Below are 22,079 nucleotides of genomic sequence, written 5' to 3' on the forward strand. Positions count from 1 at the left end.
GTTCTCTGTTTAAGTTTTGTAGATTTGAAAAAGGCATATGACAATGTGTCCAGAGAAAAGGCTGGTTTGGTGTAAAATCAGGTATGAGACAAGGATATACATTACCTCCACTGTTTTTCATCTATATGGATCACATTATGAAAGAAAGTGGTATTAAATCTGATAACAAAATTGGATATGTTAACCTCATTGTTTACCTTATGCAGATGATGTGATACTTCTAAATAAATCCAATGTAAGTCTGCAAGATTCCTGACTAAATTGAATAACTGCAGTAATAAATTTGGTATGAAAATCAGTAATAAAAAGAATAAGCAGAAACATTGAAAACATTAACTGCATCCTGAATGAAGAACCTATAGAACAATAAAATATTTCAGATATTTTGGCACAATTTTTAATGAAAATGACAAATTAAATTTGGAAATAGACAGCAAATTTAACTAAGCTGGTATGTTAGGAAGTCAACTGAATAAATTTATATGGAATAAGAGAGAAATTAGTCAAAACACTAAACTAATCAATGGCTGTATCATATTAAAAATGAGGATATTAGTATAGAAAACTTTATTATTATTATTATTCAGGCCTCCAAGGAGTCAAAAGACTCATCGAGGGAGGTCCTTCCTAAGACATAAAGTCTGTCAAGACTCATCAAGGGGAGGTCCCCCCCCCCCCTGAGAAACACAAAGTCTATCATACCACTCTTTAAACTCACTGTTCTCGCTCCCACCACTCCATCAGGCAATGCATTCCACGGCTCAACCACCCTCCACACAAAGAAACCACTCCTTACCCTCTTGCTCACAGTTTCCTTTCGTAACTTCCAGGGATGGCCTCTTCTCATCACTCCTTCCCACTGTTCAACCAAGCGAAAGAACTTGACATTGTTAGTTCAGGAATGTGTTAGCAGAACTAATCTTAGGTGATATGCCACTTAAACAGAATAGAAGAGGAATTGTTTGCAAAACAAGTGTCCTTTCCAGGATGTTAAGAAAAAGGCCTATAAGAAGACCAGTATCTAGGTGGATTTATTATTATTATTACATAACATCTCCAGGGAGTCAAAAGACTCATTGAGGGAAAGCACCTATTCTATAACTCTCCATCTCCACTAACCGCAACTATCTTCATCTACACAAACACCATCTACTGCCAACCTCCACCACTAGTATTTTCACAGACAATCACAAATATCCATGCCCACGGCGGAATTTGAACCCGCAGCCCTTTGGCCAACCAGGTGGCCATTTAACTTTTTTATGTAGTGCTATCATAATATCTTCTACACCACCTTGGGTATACGTATCAGGAATTTGAAGATGAAATTTTACAATGGCTGCATTGAATAATTGAGAAGGCCTGTTCTGAAAGTGAAATCCTGATGATTCTTGGGAATATATAGAGTAGCCTATAAGCCATGGAACATGCCATAGAAAGGGCCCATCTTTGTGAAGCAACTACATAAGTTTTTTTAACATCATCAGACTTTCTTTTATTCGTTATGAAAAACCATATCACATAAATGCCTTCCATTTTTGGTTTCACAAAGACTGGTCCTTTCTACAGAATGTTTCATGACTTATGGGCCATTGTGCATGTGTGTGTGTGTACATATACACATTTCCAAATATTACATTTGTTTATTTATCACATTTTTCACAAACTGTTGAATAAACTATAGACATGCTGTTATGCTAAAAAAATTCACTATAACAAACTGTCACTGTAGTTAGACTTACTCTATTATATATATCTGTAAAAAAAAAAAAATTGTTGCTACAATTTAAAATTAATTCTCAAAACTGAATAAAGTCAAATTTTGTATGTATAATAAAAGTAAATATTGTTACAGGGAAAAATCTGAAATAAACTATCCTCGTGTAAGAGTAAAACTTGGAAGTCCACTTAAAACAAGAGATAAACCGAGCCGAACTGTTGCTAGTTGTAATCTGAAAGCCAGTCGTTCAGCAAAGTGGCCAATTATTGCTGTTACCACCTCTCCAGCCAAGAAGACAATATCAGATGTATAGAAATAGTATTTAGTATAATTTTTTTTTTTTTGCTCAAAATATGAATGCTTGAATGAGTGAGTGTGTGTATGTGTGCATGCATGAATAAAAATATGTATACATTAGTATCTCTTCAGTGCAATTATTGTTAAAGTTTCTACTTTTTTAAATTTATAATTTATTTCTTATATTCATCAAAGTGAAAGTTAAGTCATAAATTTATAATTCATCTCAGAAACTACAATTTTTATAAATGTTTCAAGTAAGTTATATATAGTATTCATATATTTATCTGCTATAGATAGATCTTGCAAAATTTTGGTAAAAATTGTTAATGCTTATAAATATTGTCTTAAGACCTTCTTTCTCGCCCATACATTTTTTGACAGTATTTTTTCTATATATCATAAATTATGCATTCCAATATTTAATTTTTCTAGTCAGTTTCAACATTCCACAGTATTTTTTTGCTCATCTGTTGTGAAACTGATTACCATATAAATAGAAAATTCTAGTTGTTGGAAGTGTTTCCACTTGGTTATCATCTTTAATTTAGAGAAAATTCTAGATTCCAGCCAAACTGTTGTTTAATAGGGGAGGAGACCAAAAATTCTGTAAATGCAGTATATATTCTGCCCTGTTTCTGCATTTTAATGAATGACATGTTTTACTATCACAGAAAGTCTCTTACTTCAGTAACTAATTATATGCTATATCTATCAAAGAACTTGCTTTGTCTAAAATGTTTTTAGAAACAGAACCGATGTTATGAAATAAAACATGTTAGCTCAATTATATATATATATATACATGAAGTACGTTCCATTAACTACAGTATTTGATCATAGATTTATTCTTCCCCTCTCCTCCTCCCTTTTTTCCTATCAGTATTTTATATATTCTATTTTGACATTTGTCCAGAGAGAAACCACCATTTTATACTAAGAAAATTCATCCATATATAATATGCATGAGGTGGTAATAGTAGCATAGTTATTTCTAATTTCATTATGAGCATTAATGAATATGTTTATATGCAAATTAATTTTAGGAGTATATCATTGATGCATCCAACTTGACTGTGAGTTCTGCAGATATAGGTTGTCATTTGCATCAGAAAGCAAACTTGTTTACAATTTGTTAATAAAGTGGTACTTTTTTTTATTATTTTCATGCAGTTCAAAATGTATATAATCATTATTAGTATTTTATAATAGAGTAACTAGATTTTGATTGAGCATCTAGATGTGTAAGTTTAAAAATTCATTTAAATGATATATATAGTTGCATTTATAATCTTGGTTAAATTCGTTTGTGTTTTTATTTTCCTCATTTCCATTCTTGTAGTTATGACAGATACTGTCACTTAAAACTAAATAAGATCAACAGTAATGCAATTGCTTTTGATTAATGGAAAGAACTTGACATTTGCTTTAAAAAAAATAAATAAATAAAAGCAGTGTAATGTGCCAAAACCAATCACGGGCGATTAAAGTTAAAAGACATACTCCTACTCTCTGAATATTATGTAGATATTATTTGTATCTTATATCTTTGTATTTATTTTACTTATGAAAATGTAATCTACTAATGTCTCATTAAATTAGATTAAATATATATTTTATATATTTAATCTTGCTTTACCTTTATAATGGGATTTCTTAAATTATGTATTTATTGACAAGCATTTCTAAAAATAGGAAGAAAAGCAATTTCAGTAATGTTCATATTGAGATGGGTGGAATTCTCCTTAATAGTATCAAAAGAAGTGAATAGTTCTTATTTCAGTTTTATGTTTCAGTTCATTTTGTTTGTCTTATATAAGCTCAAATGAATATTTCCATTCTGATTACATTCAATAATAAAGGCTTTGTTGTTTAAAATTAAATAATGATTACAATTCAGCATATTATAGTTTCATATCTGATATAAAAGTAGTTTATGTATGTGAATGCTTGGGTATCGATGGTATTGACTGCCGTTCATTTTATTAATAATGATACTGCGATTAAACAAAAATAAATTGGAAGTTTTAATATTAAATCCTGAGCTTTTATGAGATACAAACTATTATATTCAGAGCATAAGTTCAGTTAATGTATACAAGTAAACTCTAACTTGGTGCGCAATAAAAAGTGAAACCATAGCTGGAAAAAATTCATTTCATGAATTTTTTTCAACTACAGTCTTAGGAAGAATACACTTTTGAACACTCCACATAACATAAGATGGACGGGGGGGGAGATAATCCTGCAAAGAAGTTAATGTAATCTGAAAGAGTATTTTATGTATTATTTATTTTACTCAACTGTAATTTATTTATTGTACTCAACTTTACTATTTAAATGCTTTTATAGTCTCATGAAGTATGACTGTATTAAATTACCCAAAATTTGGGGAACTGGTTTAAATTAGAAATCTTCCAAATTTTAGACAATATAGCCATATTTCTTGAGATTGTGTATGTATCTTAGTGCTGAAGTAGATTTTAGTGAAAAGAGGGAAGGGAGGGGATATCCTTTCAAATTTATATCAGCTTCCACACAGGGTTATTTATTTTCCTCCATCCTATCCTATGGAGACAGGCTTGTTAGAAGAGCAGATATTCTAGTGTTTGATGTGTGGTTTGAAAATAGTTATGTACTTTTGTAATACTTGAGTTATCTTCTCAGAAATATCCTAGAAATATGAGATGAGATTAGATAACTGTACCATATCAACAGTGATCATATGTTTAGTGAGCTTTGTATCCATTGTTCATAAAGGTGCAGCATAAATGATTGTATTCAGTGGATAGTGTAACATTGCTAGATTAAGTAATATTGATCTTTTTTTATTTATTTATTCATTTTTAAGTAACTCCAACCCTCAAAAGGTTGCAAACCTATATTGCATTGGTATCTTAAGTGGACTAAAGATTTTTTTAGCATTTTTTATTTACACTTTTTCATAATCTGGAAACCCTGCTCTACAGACCAAACATGGAACTTTTTCAGGCCTCCAATAAGTAAGCATTGGTTTCACATCATGCAATGAAATTTATCTTCTGTACTAAAGATATTCATAAGTATCCATTCCCACAGTGGGATTTCAATACACAGCCTACTGGTGGGACAGCAGTGCATGCTACTTGGCCTAACCAGAGCTGGCTAGATTAAAGATATCATTGTGTGCTGGCCAGTGAGGCAACTGTTTGAATATAACTGCTGGTATATGGAGAGGAGGGCAGTGAACCATTAGAAAGATGGGAAACTAGTGTACTGTTCCATGGAGAAGTTAGCATGGGAGGGGGGGGGGGGTAAAGTCACTGTAGGATAGTGTGTTCTTAATGTAAAAAAAATTCATTCCATAAAGAAGGAAAAAAAACAGATGCCTTCATTCAGAATGCAATTTAAAACTTAATCGACTCTGCAAATGCCTTATTTCCCTATAGGGAGTGGGCAAGGCGGTTTTAGTCCTATCTAACTCTTTGGAAAGGGGGGCAGTTTAATCTAGCCAACCAGAGATAACTTGTCTAAGATTATCACTAATTATAAATGGCATCTGGTGGTGAGATGGCTAACACAATATATTTATTGGTGTTACACACAAAAAAAAAATGTAATCCCTTGCATTCATGCCTGGACTTTACAGTTTTGATAACTGGTAATATTTATTGGTGAAATAGTGTGGGTTCCTGTACCAGAGATCGACTAACTCGAAACCAGTCAAAGAAAGAGTTAGAAAAAGTTCTTTTAGTCAGTGACTAGATTTGAACTAAGAACAAAATAGTTCTTAGTTCTAGGCCACCCAAAGAAAACTTTGGGTGGCCTAGCACTATGGAAACAACCACCACTTCCACAGAGCTACACAGGCATTCAACTTAATAAACTTCAGATTTATTTTGTTTAATCATACTGATGGTTAAGCATGATTTTTTCTTCTATAAGCCATTTACTGTTTTTTGCCTGCCATATTCACATGCACTTTTATCTTGCCTGCTAGATAAAATCACAGTAATCTTTCTGGCCTTGTTTGGCAGCCAACTTATTTCCAAAAGTTTGGACTTTAAAGTACCTTCTTCTACCTGTGGTGAATATAAAGTACAGAGGATTCATTTTTAAATGGTTTATGATTATTTAGGTATAGTGATCACTCATTAATCATTTTAAAAGTGCATAGCTGTTGGTTGCTGTTTTAGAATTTTGTTTTAATGTATATCGATAGCATATGGTAATATCCTTACGTATTCTCTTAAATATGAAGTATTTAAAGAATCATAAATTCATGAATTGTATCATTCATTGTATTACTTTTGTCATAAATTGGATAATTAATTGAATAGTTTTAATCTGACTTCATGAAAAAAAATAAAAAATTGAATGCGACTTTTTTTTCAGGTAGTCCAATTGAGATATCTGAATAGTGGAATAGCACATATATTTAAATACTTATAAAAGGAATTGTTGCTGTTATTAATGTAAATGACAAATTATATCTTGCAGACTTCAGCTGTAGCGTTTTGATAATAATGGAGAAAAAAAAAACGATAGATATTTTTGAAATAAGTAGTCTCATATGTCACCCATACTGTGCCATGTAGCATCTTTATATTATCAGTATGTATGTTTATTAATCCATTCATCTTATTTCCCACGTTTTAATAGTTGTGATTACTGTTTTATGTAGAGAACAACTAAATGAGGTAGTTAACATAGGGAATTTCATAAATGTTATGAAGAGAAATACCATATATTATTCCTATAAATGATGTATACATTTGCTGTTACAGTCAGTTATATTTAAGCATAATTGTGCACTTGTTTTATTCATTCACATTGCATTGAAAAATGTGGCCAATACTACTCATAACCATTTTTAACTTTCCCACCAATGTCCAATTTCACATATAAGGAGCTGCGCCTTCAAGTTTTGAAGTTACTTATTTAACCCGCCATAATAATATAAACCCACTGGGGTTTAACAGTCGACTTCTTAGCCACCGAGCTCCCCACTCCATAATATTGTATGTGTTGTAGTGGAGACAACATGCATGATATTCTTATAGCATTTTTTTATTCTAAAATAAAAATTATTTAAAGCCCTATAATGATCATAATTTAGTGTGTTACTGCATATTACCTTTTATGCCATGAATGTTGAAGGCTTTGATGTGCAATAACTTTTAAATAGTTTGACAGGCCATTTGCTTTTATGGTACCAAATAGTTATATTACATTCAAATCAGATATTGTTCATTCATATGTATTATCATGTTATTAAGATTTTTTGTACAATGGAAATATGACAAAAATATGCCAAAAATAAAATTCTTTATATTAGCATGTAATAATAAATAAAGTGCCAAAAAAGCACTTTGAAGAATAACACACAAAAAATGTAATCTCTTGTGTTAACGCCAGGACTTTACAGTTTTGATAACTGGTAATTTTTTTTTAAACAAATGACTTAGATGTTAGTTTAATTTTTATTTCAAATTTATATTAAAGTTGCACTATCATTAGAAAGTTAAGTTTTCTGGGGGTTTTTTCATGTGAAGCATTATGTAAATATATAAATGAAAAATGTTTGAATCATCAGTATTAGAAAGTATATGGTTAACACAAGGAAATGGCATATAATACATACATGAACACTCTCACAGAAGTATCTGTTTTTCTGCAGTTTTTCATAAAAAAAAAGTTATCATGTTCCTAAAATTTATTTAGCTATTAGAGAAATAGAAGAATGCAAATAAAGGATTATTGATTATTAAAAATGATGCATTTAGAATGAAAAACTAAGACATATACATTCAATTAAAACCCAAAAATAACACTAAAGAAGAAATCATATTTACCATATTGTTTGTTAGTTTTTAATTAGATCTTTGTCCCTAGTGTTACAAATTGTAAAATACAACTGAAAGTTTTGTTGGTTTTTTTGTGAATGCTATAATATGTTGAAATAGAAAATGAGTAGAAATGCCATTAATTTAGTGCAATTATGACTTCAGAAATGACAACTAGGAAGTTTTTATTTTAAACATTTGTAATCTGAACTTAGAATAAAGAGATGAGAGAAAGAAGAAGTGAAATAAAACTATATAAAATTGAAATTAATCTAGTGTAAAAACCATAGATTGTAATTTAGAATTATCTAAATCTCTTAAAGCAGCAGCAGAGTTAAGTTCACTAAACTTTATAATAATGCTATCCCTAGTTTAGTTGTCATCTATATATACACACACACACACACACACACACACACACACACAATAAAATGAAGGGGAAGGAAGCACTTCTATGTATTTCATCTAATATTTCTGACTTTTTTCATACTGATAAAATGTTTGTACAGATGGCAACATTTAATTGCATAATGCTTATTTGCATAAAAAAATAAAAAACTTTGTCTATTAAAAATCTGTTTAGTTAAATGCATATTTGCATGTAACACTTTTATTATATGCAATCTGAGTTCAATTTCAGATTTTCTAACACATTTTGTAATGCTTTATTAAATAGTTGTTTTTTCCAAAAATATATTTTTCTGCTTTTTTCACAAATTCGACTTTGTTACACAATTTTTTTTAGTTTGCTGGTTCTTGAAGATGTTTCCCACACACAATGTAATACAGTACGGTATATGTAATATGTACGCTGTGTAAATTTATATAAGTGCATGTTGTAAAAGTTGCTGCATGTAGCCTACAGTTAATTGCACTTTCTTGAATCAAGAACACTAAACACATAAGTTAAAAAATCTTAAATATCTTATTTTTGCTCAGTAATGTTGTAAAAATGGAATGACATTATTCTTAGAAAACAAGCCACTTGTCAAGGGCTGGTCCTGTAATCTGTGACAAAATGAAATAGCAAAGTATGGAATACCACAACTTAAAAATTTGCAAATGCATTTACACATACTGTGATTATAATTACTGGAGAGTACTGGTATTTTTGTGTATTTGTTTCTTTTAAGAAAAAACAAAAAAATATGAAATGTCTTTATTTATGCTATAAATTTATTAACACAAGTGGTAATAACATTTAATTGTGCACATGCTTATTTGCATGAAAAGGAAAAATCACAAACCATTTCTTGTTTCTATTAAAAACTTGGCCTATTAATTGCATGATGCTTATTCAAATGTAATGCTCTTTAGTGCATGCACGCACACCCAAGTTGAGTTAAAATTTCACATTTTTTAACACGTTTTGTATCTAGTGTGTGTGTGTTTCAGAAATTCACCTTCAAAAATTTTCAGAGTTTTTCAGTTTCCTGGTTCTTAAAGTTTATGACAGACATAAATACTGCACATACAAAGTAATACACTGTATGTTTCTGTGTTCCCACATTACATGAAATTTCTCTACATAACTTCAAAATTTTGTTATATAATTTCTGCTCTTACTCGATTTTCTGAATGGCTTAAGATCAGAAAAATGTACAGCCACTAAGCAAAAACCTTGTCCTTTAAAGGTACAGAAAAGAGACTATTAGGCATTTTTGTACTGAGAATGTTTTGATTTCAATGTTGTGTATAAGATTATTATAGTGGAAGACCTAACTTGCTTATCTCATGCAGAACTGGCAGGGTTTATATCTCCCAGAAACTTGTTTTTCATTTTGAATATAGGCAGATTGACCAGAGAACACACAATTAACAGACCAAAATACTATTAAGATGGGTAATAGCATTATCATCCTGTGCAAATGGAGGATTAAGCAGTGTAGGTGTGAGCTGTATGGGAAGTAGTATCTGCTCACAATGAGTCCTTGGAGGTGTTATGTAATAATAATAATAGTCACTTATAGGAAATGTATCATTTACTGTACACTGTTTTGATGGGTTTACTCGTAGTAGTAACTGTAAATACTGGCATTTTTGTGTTTTTTTCCTCAAAAAACACAAAAAAGCTCTGAATTTCTTAATATATTATTATGTAAACAAAATCACTATGTATATAGAAGATATTCATACTGCTAATATATGCATCTTTCACATAATGGTAGCTCTTAACCATTAATGTATAACGTCTGTCTCGATCACATATTTTACTTAATTTTTTGCATTTAAATGTTATGGTCTGTATTTTTAAGTTTGTTTCATATTTGTTCTGTAATGGATAACCTATAAATGTTGCCTTTATTTGCTTGGTGATCTACTTTTTTAAAACACTACCACCTCTTTCATGAAGTAACATTTTCAGATAGCTACAAAGATTACTCATGCAGCAGACAGTCTGAGGAATATTAATTTCCCCTACCCCAAGCAAGCCTCCCCCCACTGTAAGATGATTGGATGTTATATTTGCAATTTCATCACTGTAGTACATAAAGAAAGGAATAAGGAGGAAAGTGCCAAAAAAATAATAATTATTAAGGAATGTCAGAGATGCACATAATTTTCACTTCATGTCATTAAACTTATATTTTGAAACTGATCATGTATTTTTAATTGTAGTGTTTCAGATCTTTCAGTTTGATAACGGTAATTCATTTTGTAAATAATTATTTAGGAGTTTTACTTTTATTTCATATTTGTGTATTTTAACGATAAGTTATAATTATAAATTTAAGCTTTTTAAGGTCCTTCATTCCTTGATGTAAAGTATTACGTAAATATTTTAGTGAAGAATATACATCAGTCTTATCCACACAGCTGTCATAAGAAAACAGCATGTAATATATACATAAATATTTGTTAAAAAAGTTAACTTTAAAAAATATTCCTCTATTATTCTAGAAAGCACTGTCAGCATGTATTCTCTAATCTTTTGACATCAGAAAAATGCTCGGTAACCTTGATAATAATAAGTCCACCAGCCAAAATGGTATCTGTCCAGTTTTATTGAGAGATTGTGCTCTAGAAATTAACACCCATCCTCCTTTACAAACTGTGCTCATCTGGTATCAGTCCAACAGCATAAAAGCAAACTTTTATCTTACCTGCTCCAAAAAATTTAAGATAAAAGTAAGCCATCAAACTATCATCGCATTGTCCTCACTTGCCTCAATACTCTCAAAAGTAATGGAGAAGGTCATCCACAACCAGCTTCTTCATTACCTAGAGACCCATCAATTAATTAGTGACCACTGATATAGATTCTACCATTCTCTATCTACAGCAGAACTCCTTGCAAATCTTGCCCATCTTTGGACACAGGTCATGGAAAGACATGGAGAATCTCATATAGTCACTCTTGATATTTCCAAAGCATTTGATCAAGTCTGGCATCATGGCCTTCTTTTCAAGCTACAGTCTTATTGTCACCCATTGCCAGTTTCCTGTCTGGTTCTCTCGAAGCTGATTTTTCTACAAATGTTGGCATATCCCCCAAGGTTCTGTACTTTCAACCTCACTATTTCTCATATACTTTAAAGTTCTCTCACTGATGTAGAGGAGAAAAAGTGTAGATGAAAGGTTTGCTGTGACAATACACTCCATTCTTCTTTGTCTTTGCAAAATCTCATTGTACTCAGATAACTCAAGATTTGGGGTCTTTTATTGCCAGTGTCTTAAATACTGATCTTTTAGCCATTCTCAGGTGGTATGAAGATACTTTGGTAAATTTTAATATTAATAAAACATAATCCTGTCTTAATATTATTTCCAGTTCTGGAGAGCACTAATAAAAATTGTTTCTTCAGCCAGTTTCTTACTCTTTGGCATACATCAGGAATAAAATGTAATTTTAAAAAAATAAAAAAAAAGTACATTAACATATTGAGTCCTGAAACATGAACTGCATATGTAGAATTGTTGTTGAATTCATGGTGTGCTCTGTGCTCTATTGTAACCTAGTTACAAACTTCTTAGGTCTTTAATTTATGCTGACCAAAGTTGGTTTAAAATATGATCTATTCTTCCTTTTTATTGTGCTGTGTTCAACAGTACATCGAAAATCAAGCTTTGAATTTGCAAACATGCCTGCTGAATTTAATATGGTATTCTTTTGAGTATTTCATACCATTCCTTTCTAGGATTTCTCCTATTGTTTTTCCTGAACCTATTGAAGAAAACCGTCAACAATAACATCTCTCAGAACTGCTTTCAAGCAGAATATATATCCTTTCCATCTTTTTGAAGCCTGCTTTAATATTTTTGTTGTTGTTTATCATGGCATTCTGTACCTTTGGTAATTTGTCTCCTTGAAAATGGTGATGCATTTACTACCACAGGTGGTTTCTTTCCATTCACTTGAAACCTGCTGCTAATGACTTTTTCATAACACAGAATTATGCAACATCTAATGGCATCAGTAGGTTCATCAAATTGGGAAATACTGCTACAAACTTCATGTTGTTTTTCTTACAAAGGCATAGAGCACTTTCAAGCTGATATAAGCTTAAATTTTCACCTGTGATAGCTTTGTCCCATTCTCTTTCTTAAGAAGTGGTAGTAGAAGAAAAAGAGAAATGAATCAGCCTTCAAATGACTGGTCAAGCCATCTAGATTTGCATTGACTGTAGTTGATACCAACCAGTCCACCTTTGATCCACACTGACAACGGTGTGGATCAAATATGACCTCTCTCCTATTGCTTCTGCCTTAGTATCTCCACATTTGGGTCTGCCTACCACTGACGAGACCTCAATAAAGATTTAAACCGGTCTGGGTAGTGACCCTTCCCTTAATGCATAGCAGTATACATGTCTGCAAGGAGATGTGCTTTGCATTATGGGAGATACTGAGACAAGGAGTGATGAGAGCTTGGTCCACCTTTGCTCGGAGTTGCCTGGTGTTGCACTGCCTTACCTCAGTCCTGAAGATATTTTCACACGCAAACTTTGTTTGCTTACACTTGGATAAAGGAAAGGATTAAACTAAATTTATTATAGTCTAGCCAAGTGAAAAATAAACTTCTAATTACTATCTTGTTATACACTTGTTATGATATTATCTCTCATCCCTTTACTTAGTATTGTATCTTAGCTAAAACCTATTCCTTCAGTGGCCTATCATTCCAATAGATCACATGTGCAAATCCTACAAACAAAGAGAATGCCTTAGTTTAGGGCCAATTTTCCTTGGTTGCAATTCTGGAGTTAACTCCTTTTCAGAATTAAGAAAAATTTTTTTTTTTGAAGCTGCGCCTTCTTAATTCCTATACAAGAGAAATCTCCTTGTCATAGAGTTAACATGCAGACTGTCACGCTATCTTGGAATCTAGTAAACAACAAGCCCTTAAATTACTTTCTTCAATTAGCAGTCGTAACCAGTCCCTTCCCCCATGTTGAATTTTTTTTTTTTATATACAGGTTCTAGTTTAAGCAAGCGGTGCATTGGTTTGAGAAATCAGGCAATTTACTTAGGTAAAGAAAACAAGAATGTTTATTCATTCTAAGGTATTGTACATAGTAATCAAAGTTATTCTAAACATAAAAATTTTGTTTCTTCAGGTAACACAACACCAAACTATCAGACAAGATCTAATTACAATTAAAGCGTTTACACTAAAAGACATCAGCAAATCAAACTGTTCTATTCTCGTTCACTTATCACAGCTATGCAAGTGAATAACTACTCAATATCCAAAGATTAGATTATAACACACCGAAAATGATTCAAGGACAATGTCTGTTACAATTTACTTCTAGAATTACAACAATTTACCACATGTTCAAGTACTAGAGTCCTGTCATATTTTAGCAAGTCCTATCACTTATTACATTAGCACATTAACTCTTCCTAGCTCTGTTCATAGTTCAATGGACAAACAAAAGGTTTTACGTTACTGACCAAGTGGACTAAACAGGAATTTCTTCTCGATCAATCTTTGCTGACTCCTCTCAGCTAGTTTCCTCAATCTGCTACCTGTTGTCCTCCGATTTTGCCAACTAGTGATTACGTTCACGAATCACTCCTGTGCCGATGATTGCGATGCTACTCTGACAGATGGGTGCGCATGGTTCTGCATAAAGTTACGGTCTTTACTAGCTGTTTAGCTATGCCGCTGTTATGCCTGGACCGGACTGCTACCTGACTGCGTGGCTGTCGTTGACCATCATTCTTCCCGTCCGCATGAACGACTTCTACCAAAACCAAGGGGGAGAGGCACGAACCAAGAAAAAAGCTCCTTGCTCGTGCCGCCAAATCTTTTATTTCACTCGCGACTGCTCTCCCTACTACGTCACCGATTGCTGACAGTACCTAAGCTTTTTGCATTCCGTGCTATCTTCTCTCTGATATGTCTCCCAAGTGGGTGCCTTGCACGTGCCTCGGACTTCAGCTGCCTGGAGTTATGTCTATAAGCCGATTAAACTCTTTACAAAGACTTTTATGATTCTTGTCTGTTATTTACAGGACAGTTTACATTATAACACATACAAAAATTTCATTAAGAAAGTATTATTACATTATTTACAAAATCACTTACACCTATGTACAAGCATTTCTTTTGGTGAATTTTGGCATCTTAGTTATATCCCAAATGAAATGCTTAATAATAAATTAAACCTTTCATTACAGATATAACAATAGAGGCTAATGACTTCACATCACTTCCCATAATGCAGTGTGCACACATACAGTTTTCAATATTCTTCTGGCAGAAGGTTGCAAGAAGGATGAGATCAAATGTTCTAGGCAAAGAAGGTAATTTGCCATGGTCATCTATGGAGCAATTCGAAGAGAAGAGAAGAATGAAGTCAAAATGTTGGCCTTGTCTTTAGGTCATGATACAAATGCTACCATTAGGGTAAGAAAGAGGAGGTATCACAGATGGACAAAAGTTGCACCCAACATTTTTGGTGAGGAAACTGGTGTGACTACCAGTAACATAAGTGGTGAATTTTCTACATTTAGCCCTTTTAATGATGGTTTTGCAAGTGTTGCAGGCAACTGTATAGGCTTTGAAAGAAGCTGGTGTTTTGTCTGAAGCTACTTGTGATAGGCTGTTTGATTTTCTTGATCTGCCCTAGTACACTTCTTGAGAACCATGGTTTAGATATAGGGTTGGAATTTTTAACAGAGCAAGGAATTCCTTGCTCTGTTAAAAATTCCTGCCCTAAGAATAAGGAATGAAATATGCCAGCTTGGTCAGTAAAATATGAAAAAGGGGAGCCAATTAAAACTATTATTGAAATCAACAAGAAAGATGACTTCAATGTTTGGAAATTGGATTGAATGAAATTGAGCTTTGGAGATAAGAAGTCAGAGAAGTTGGGAATGTTTTCAGAATTGGGAGGACAGTATAGAGATCAGATGAATGAAACAAAATGGCCAAATAGCTAATCAGAGAGGTCAGAAAGGTGAGATTCTGGACTATACATCATTTGAAATGGAATATCAAATTGCATAAATTTGGGGTTCAGTCAGAAACAGAAGATCAGGTTTTGGATGTCAGAAGGCAATAATGCACATAATTTAAGTTATTGTTTAAATGCAGAGATACTACAATTATTTAGGCTTAAGAGGAAAAAAAAAAGGAGGGGGAATATTCAGTGGGAGAAAAGACTCTTGAACATGTGATCCATACAGAAACATCCAGTCTCCAAACTATAACATGGCCTGTATAGTGCTGCCTGCATACTATTACACAGTTCTCCCCCCCCCAGGAATGACCTGGCAGCGAGATTATGTAACAGTTGATCAAGAAGTCTCCTAAAATGTGTTGCCATCAGGTTTGACCCATATACTAACTGGCAACCAGCCTACAGAACTGCTTTACTGCTGTACCTTCAAAGATGTGGGAGGTATACTGCTGGATCTCTGCAATATGTTTGGTGTTCCTCAATAAGCAAGATGTGGTATTTCATCAGGCAATGAAAAACACTTGAAACAAGAATATAATTTCTTGTCTAGCATAATTTACCTTTTAATCAAGCAGAAAAATTTTCTACACTTGTGTAAACTTTGTTCTTCTGTGCTGACCTGTTTCTTTAACCATAGTATGAGAGACTACACGAAAGAATAAGGCACTTGATTGATTCCTGCATAGAATCCATAAAACAATATCAAAATTATGCAAGATACTAGAAATCTAACAAATAAGGTCTTCTTATCCATCCCAATTTCTTCCAATCATTGCATTCATTCAAACAAAAATTAAAGCCCTTTCATAAAAGTAATTTTATACTAGAATGACTATATAAAGAAATATGTAAAGTTTTGTTATGGAAATCAGCCATCTTGAACTTTCCCTGTTCTGGGAAATTTATCTTATTAAACAGACCAAGGTTTTTTACAAATATGTAATTTCTTTGCACTTACTTCTGTTAGACTCAAATAGTAGTTCTAACTTAGAGACGAGTGACTAAGTTGGTGAGTGATGTAAAAAATGCTCCCTACATTGATAGATTGAGAGCTTGTGGATTGCAGAGGTTGGTTGATAGGTGGAGAAGAAGGAATATGATAGAAACATTTAAATTACTAAAAGATTTTTATAAGATTGATGCAGGGGAAATATTTCAGCTGTGTGATAGTGATGGACCTGGAAATAAGGAAAAGTGTGGTTAACAAGGGTGTGAGAACTAGATTTTTTGCCTGGAGGGTGGTGAATGAGTGGAATGCATTGCCTGACTCAGTTGTGAGTTCTTCGTCTGTAAATGAATTCAAGAAGAGATATGATATTGTTTTGATAGTTTGGGTCTCCTGTGATGAGTATACTGACTTCATGGAGATACCCGCAATAATAATAATAATAATAATAATGACTACTATTTGAACTTAAATAGTAGCTCTCCTCCTGCACTGAAACATACACTGTCATAATTTTAATTATCACGTCCACTCTGTTCTGCTTGTTTGTAACATATTACACTAAAGATGGCCAAGAAACTGGCTGAAAATTTTGTTGAAAATAAGTAACTGCATAAGTGAAGTTGTTTAATCTTTATCATGTCCTTACATTATGCATTTGTCCTTATCTTAAAATTAACTCTTTTTTTTTTTTTTATGGTAGAGCAGATAAAACAGTGGGAGTGGTATATATTAATATCATTTGCTCTGTTTATTATTGCTTTCATAATGAAAATGTACAAATCCTACCAATTACTAGAAACTACAGCTATTTATGGCCCAGTTAACTACTGATGAAATCCCTTATACCAAAATTCATGAAAAATTCAGCAGTGAGTGGGAAGTATCGGAGGTGATGTACCAGATACTGCATTTCAAATAGTGATGACGATAAAAGATATCCTTTTACTATCATCTTTGCTATACTTCATAGAGAATCCTCCCTAAAAGGACATACTGTGAACCATTCATCTTTAATGATAAGAGGAAAAAAAAGATTTATTTCATTCAAAAATTTAATTATAATAATTGGCATGAAAGCTTTACTGTGGAGCAACAACTGATGGAAAAGAAGCTGGCTAGATGACCAGTATAAATTTTATTAGCCATGATAAGCAATGTAAAACAACAAGGAAAAAAAAGCTGACACTATCAGAGACCAAAACAGATTTTTCATTACAAGTTTATCTGTTATTTTCCTTAATTTTTAGTTTGTATAGAAATATTTTAAAATTTAAAAAAATTTTTTTTTTCATCTAATTTTATGTTCACTCATTTTCACACTATATTACCATTTAGCACATCTCTTAGGATATAAAGAAGCAAATTTATCATCAATTTCCTTAAGTGGTGTTCTGGCTAATATGACAGTACAACACAATTAAGTTTATATTATTATTAATCTCCTATCAACAGTTTTCCTCCAAATTAGTCTGTTACTTGTCTATACTCCAATATTGTTGTGTCTAACATTTCATTCTTCCAAAGCACTTCTGATTGAACAATTCACTTAGACCTTGGTCTTACTTTGGGTCTTTTTCCTGTGATCTTGACATTAGACACCTGGTTTAATAACCTTTCTTCTCCCATTCTGTTAAAGTGACCAGTGCACCCAATTTAGAATAGCCCTGCACACAGATTCTTGAATGCCAACAGTGCATTATTTGCATCAGATTCCTTCCTGATATCTTCATTTTTAATATGATTCTGCCATCTGTTAAGGCCCATAATTTTTCTCAGAACTCTCATATATGTGGTCTATAATCTCTGATCAAGTGCTTTATTTCTAACCAAATCCATATCTCTCTCTCTTATTCCATATAAATTTATTCATCTGCCTGCCAGCCATACCAGATTTGCTTATTCTGTTGTCTATTTCTAAATTTTGCCATCTTCACTAGAAATAGTTCCTAAATAGCTGAAATATTTTACTGAGAATGCAGCTGAAGTTTTTGTTTTCTATGTTACAGTTTTGAAATTTTCAGTTTTTTTTTCTTTTAATCTAATTTTCATACCTAATTTGTTACAGCTGTTATTCAATTTAGTTAGAAAATCCTAGAGACTTGCATTAAATGTATTCAGAAGTACATCATCTGCATAAAGCAAAGAGTGAAGTTTGATATCTCCAATTCTAATATCAGGTTTAATGCCATTTTCTTTCATATTGTGCCTCCCTGATTTTACATTAAACCATCTTCCAATGTCCCCTTCATTTCTTACATTGACTTACAACTTACAGAAGTAAGTTGTAAGTCAACATTGTAAATCTGTTGACTTACAACTTACATATAGACTATGTATTGCTCTGTATAATTTCCTTTTATCATATATAATTGTAGCATTTTCAAAAGCATTTCTCTGGGTGCCTTGTTGTATGCCTTTTCCATATCTACAAACCTTAACTACATAGGTTGAGTGAGTAGCGTATCCACTCTCCAGCCAAAAGGCTGTGGGTTTGAGTCCTGCCATGGGCATGGATGTTTGTGATTGTCTGTGAAAATACTAGCGTTGGTGGCGAGCAGTAGATATTGGTGTGGTTGCGGTTCGTTGTAGTTGGTGGATTGAGTGGTGGAGACAGAGTTGCAGAGCAGGTGCTCCTTTGATGAGTCTTTAGACTCCCCGAAAGTGTCACGTAATAATAATAATAATATCCATGTTATATTTAAATGATTTCTCAACTGTTTGCTGTAAAGTGAAAGTCTGATCTTATAAACCTCCGTTTGGCCTGAACCCAACTTGTAAGTTTTTCTTCCACAATTTTTCTCAGCCTCGTTTCAAGTATGCTTGCATAAATAAATCTTACCTAGAATGCTTAGTATAGTATGTAATTCTCACATTCAGCTTTATTCCTTTAATAGCTCCAGTCATCCGGAATTCAACCTTCTGACCAGGCCCTCTGAATTATACCTCCTGATTTGAGCATTTCTGACTAAATATTATCTACTCCAGCAGCCCTTCCTTATTTCAAGTTTTTTTATGGCTTTTCTACCTCAAGTATTCATGTGTACTGTTTGCATTCCTCTTCAAAATTTTCATCTCATGTTTCGTCACTGCTTATTTCATTTAACAGTCTTCCCAAATAATTATTTTAAATTAAGGGGATATTAAATCCCACATTGTTTCAAAACCGAATAAGAAACTCAAAGATCAGAATCAAAGAGTTTCATGCCAAATATAGTAAACTATAAAAGTATCGGAAACTACTAGCGTAAGCTAAAGCAAATAGTACGTAGTACAAACTAGGACAACTTGTATCAAAGGTGGGTAAAGCTCTGTTCGCTATTCTTAGTATTTCCCATAATGTAAAACACATCTCCTAGGAGATGTATAATGTTATACATTATGGTGGGAGGTCACTACCCAGACCGGTTTCGACCTTTGTATAAGTGAAGCGGGCTCTAAAAATAAGACGATCCCGAAAGATCACCCAACTCAGCGTTGTTCCACCGAGAAGAACTTCTCAGCATTGGCTCTACCCAGTGGCAGGCTCATCCCACCACCGAGCAGACCCATAATCTTAGCGGTGGCCTCACTCAGAGACAGGCAAAAACCTATCCCCAAACGGAGCCTCTCACAGCTCCCCCCCCCCCCCACCGGTGCTATATGAGTTGTCACAAAGGTGCACCCATTAAATTACTTAAATATAAAGAGCCAATAGGCTTCATTTCGGCAGTGTAACATTATTTTAAATTAAGGGGATATTAAATCCCACATTGTTTCAAAACTGAATAAGAAACTCAAAGATCGGAATCAAGGAGTTTCATGCCAAATATAGTAAACTATAAAAGTATCGGCGACTACTAGCGTAAGCTAAAGTACGTAGTACAAACTAGGGCAACTTGTATCAAAGATGAGTAAAGCTCTGGTCACTATTCTAAGTATTTCCCATAATGTAAAACACATCTCCTAGGAGATGTATGATGTTATACATTATGGTGGGAGGTCACTACCCAGACCGGTTTCGACCTTTATTGAGGTCTCTTCAGTGAGTAGCTAGACCAAATTAATACCACAGGTATAGCGAAAAGAACTTATATACTTTGCTATACTAGTTGTCAAAAAGGTGCACCCATTACCCACCATAATGTATAACATCATACATCTCCTAGGAGATGTGTTTTACATTATGGGAAATACTAAGAATAGTGACCAGAGCTTTACCCACCTTTGATACGAGTTACCCTAGTTTGTACTATGTACTACGTGCTTTAGCTTACGCCAATACTTTTATAGTTTACTATATTCGGCATGAAACTGATTCCGATCTTTGAGTTTCTTATTCAGTTTTGAAACAATGTGGGATTTAATATCAATGTAATTTAATTTAAAATAATGTTACATCGCCGAAATGAAGCCTATTGGCTCTTTATATTTAAGTAATTCCCAAATAATTACTCCAAACATCTAAGATATCCTCATCTTTTAATTTTCATGTTACCTTTTTCATCTTTGATTTCTTTTACAATATCTCTTTCTTTCTTTCTTTTTCAAGAGCCTCCACAACATTTTGCCATCTTCATTATATTCATATTGGCGTAAGCTAAAGCACGTAGTACATAGTACAAACTAGGGTACTGTCATCCACTTTACACTAAATTGTGTCCTCTTCTTTTTTGTAGCAACTTTTGCACATAGTTTAGCTCTCTTACATTTTTCTCTGTAATAGTCTTAGATATCCACTTGGAGCATTTTCAGGGAGAGAGGAATTGATACGGCGAGACATCATTAGTTCTTGGGAAATTGTGAAGGAATATTTATTAGCAACAATAGTAAGCTGTATACCACAAGCAAAGAAGAGGACACAATTTAGTGTAAAGTGGATGACAAACAATATCAAACAGGAATAGCAGGTTAAAAAGAGGTAATGGAAGCAATATAAGGAGAGGGGTAGAGAGCAGATGCATGAAGAATATAAGACTCAGGCTAGAAGAGTGACTAGTGGTAAGGATGGCAAAACTGGAATATGAAAAGAGATTGACCCTGAGATCCAGAGAAAATCCTGAGGAATTCTGTCATTATGTGGCCAGTAGGAGGAATAATGATTGTGGAAGAAAGACATTGTTGGGTAAAAATGGGAATAGAGTGACTGATACAAAGGACATAATGGAGTTGTTAATGCACACTTGATTGGGATATTTCATCCTAGAGAAATAGGTTTTAATACTAGAGGGACGGGACATGTTTGGGGTTTAAAAGTGAGTACTCTGGATGTCAATGAAGCAGTGGGACTGGATGGAATTTTGCCATAGGTTTTGAGAGAATGTGTTAAAGAACTGACAGCTCCATTTACCTGGCTTTTCAATCAAAGTCTAGCCAAGAGAAAAGTATTACCAAAGGAGTGGAAGGAGGATAAGATAGTGCCATTGCATAAGGGTGATAGCAGACTAGTAACAGGACTGTCAAATTATTGACCAGTTTGTGTTTCATCAGTAGTTAAGATCTTGGCAAATGAGGGGCCATATATAAATACTATATAATAATAATATCAGATAATATAAGATCTTGAGGGACACCATATACAGCATTGAGCAGACAAGGGTAATGTTATCTCTACAAGTCAACATGGATTTGTTAAGGGACACTCTTGCTTTTGTAACGTGATTGCCTTTTATAATAAAGTGATGAGAGACTGATGAGGGAAAAGCATATTCTGCCATTTTTTTTGGATTTTACAAAAGGCATTTGACAGGGTACCACATAAGCTGATATTTAAGTTGCAGCACATGGGTTTAGATGTCAGCTTAGTGAACTGGATTCAGGATTGGGGGGGGGGGCAATATCAAGGAAGCAGAAGGTTACAAGTGGGGTCCCACAGGGCTCACTACCAGGATCTGTATTGT

The 22,079-nt window shown here is 33.3% G+C and overlaps 1 protein-coding gene across 4 annotated transcripts in view; it reads left to right on the top strand.

The window, feature by feature from the left end:
• Nucleotides 1–8,534, top strand: part of LOC150099984 (tubulin monoglutamylase TTLL4-like) — a 548,120-nt gene extending 539,586 nt beyond the window's left edge. For 3 of the 4 annotated variants that reach the window (XM_090402675.1, XM_090402676.1, XM_090402677.1), the window contains exon 19: nucleotides 1,856–8,534. In XM_090402675.1, the coding sequence (XP_090258801.1) occupies nucleotides 1,856–2,033 (178 nt within the window). In that variant the 3' untranslated portion in view covers nucleotides 2,034–8,534. The remainder of the gene's footprint in view (nucleotides 1–1,855) is intronic. The other variant, XM_090402678.1, reaches the window with a different exon arrangement.
• The last annotated feature ends 13,545 nt before the right edge of the window (nucleotides 8,535–22,079 follow it).

This window comes from Typopeltis vanoorti, chromosome 13 (assembly GCF_054136105.1).
Source record: "Typopeltis vanoorti isolate ZY-2024b chromosome 13, IOZ_Tvanoo_1.0, whole genome shotgun sequence".
Lineage (NCBI taxonomy): Eukaryota > Metazoa > Arthropoda > Arachnida > Uropygi > Thelyphonidae > Typopeltis > Typopeltis vanoorti.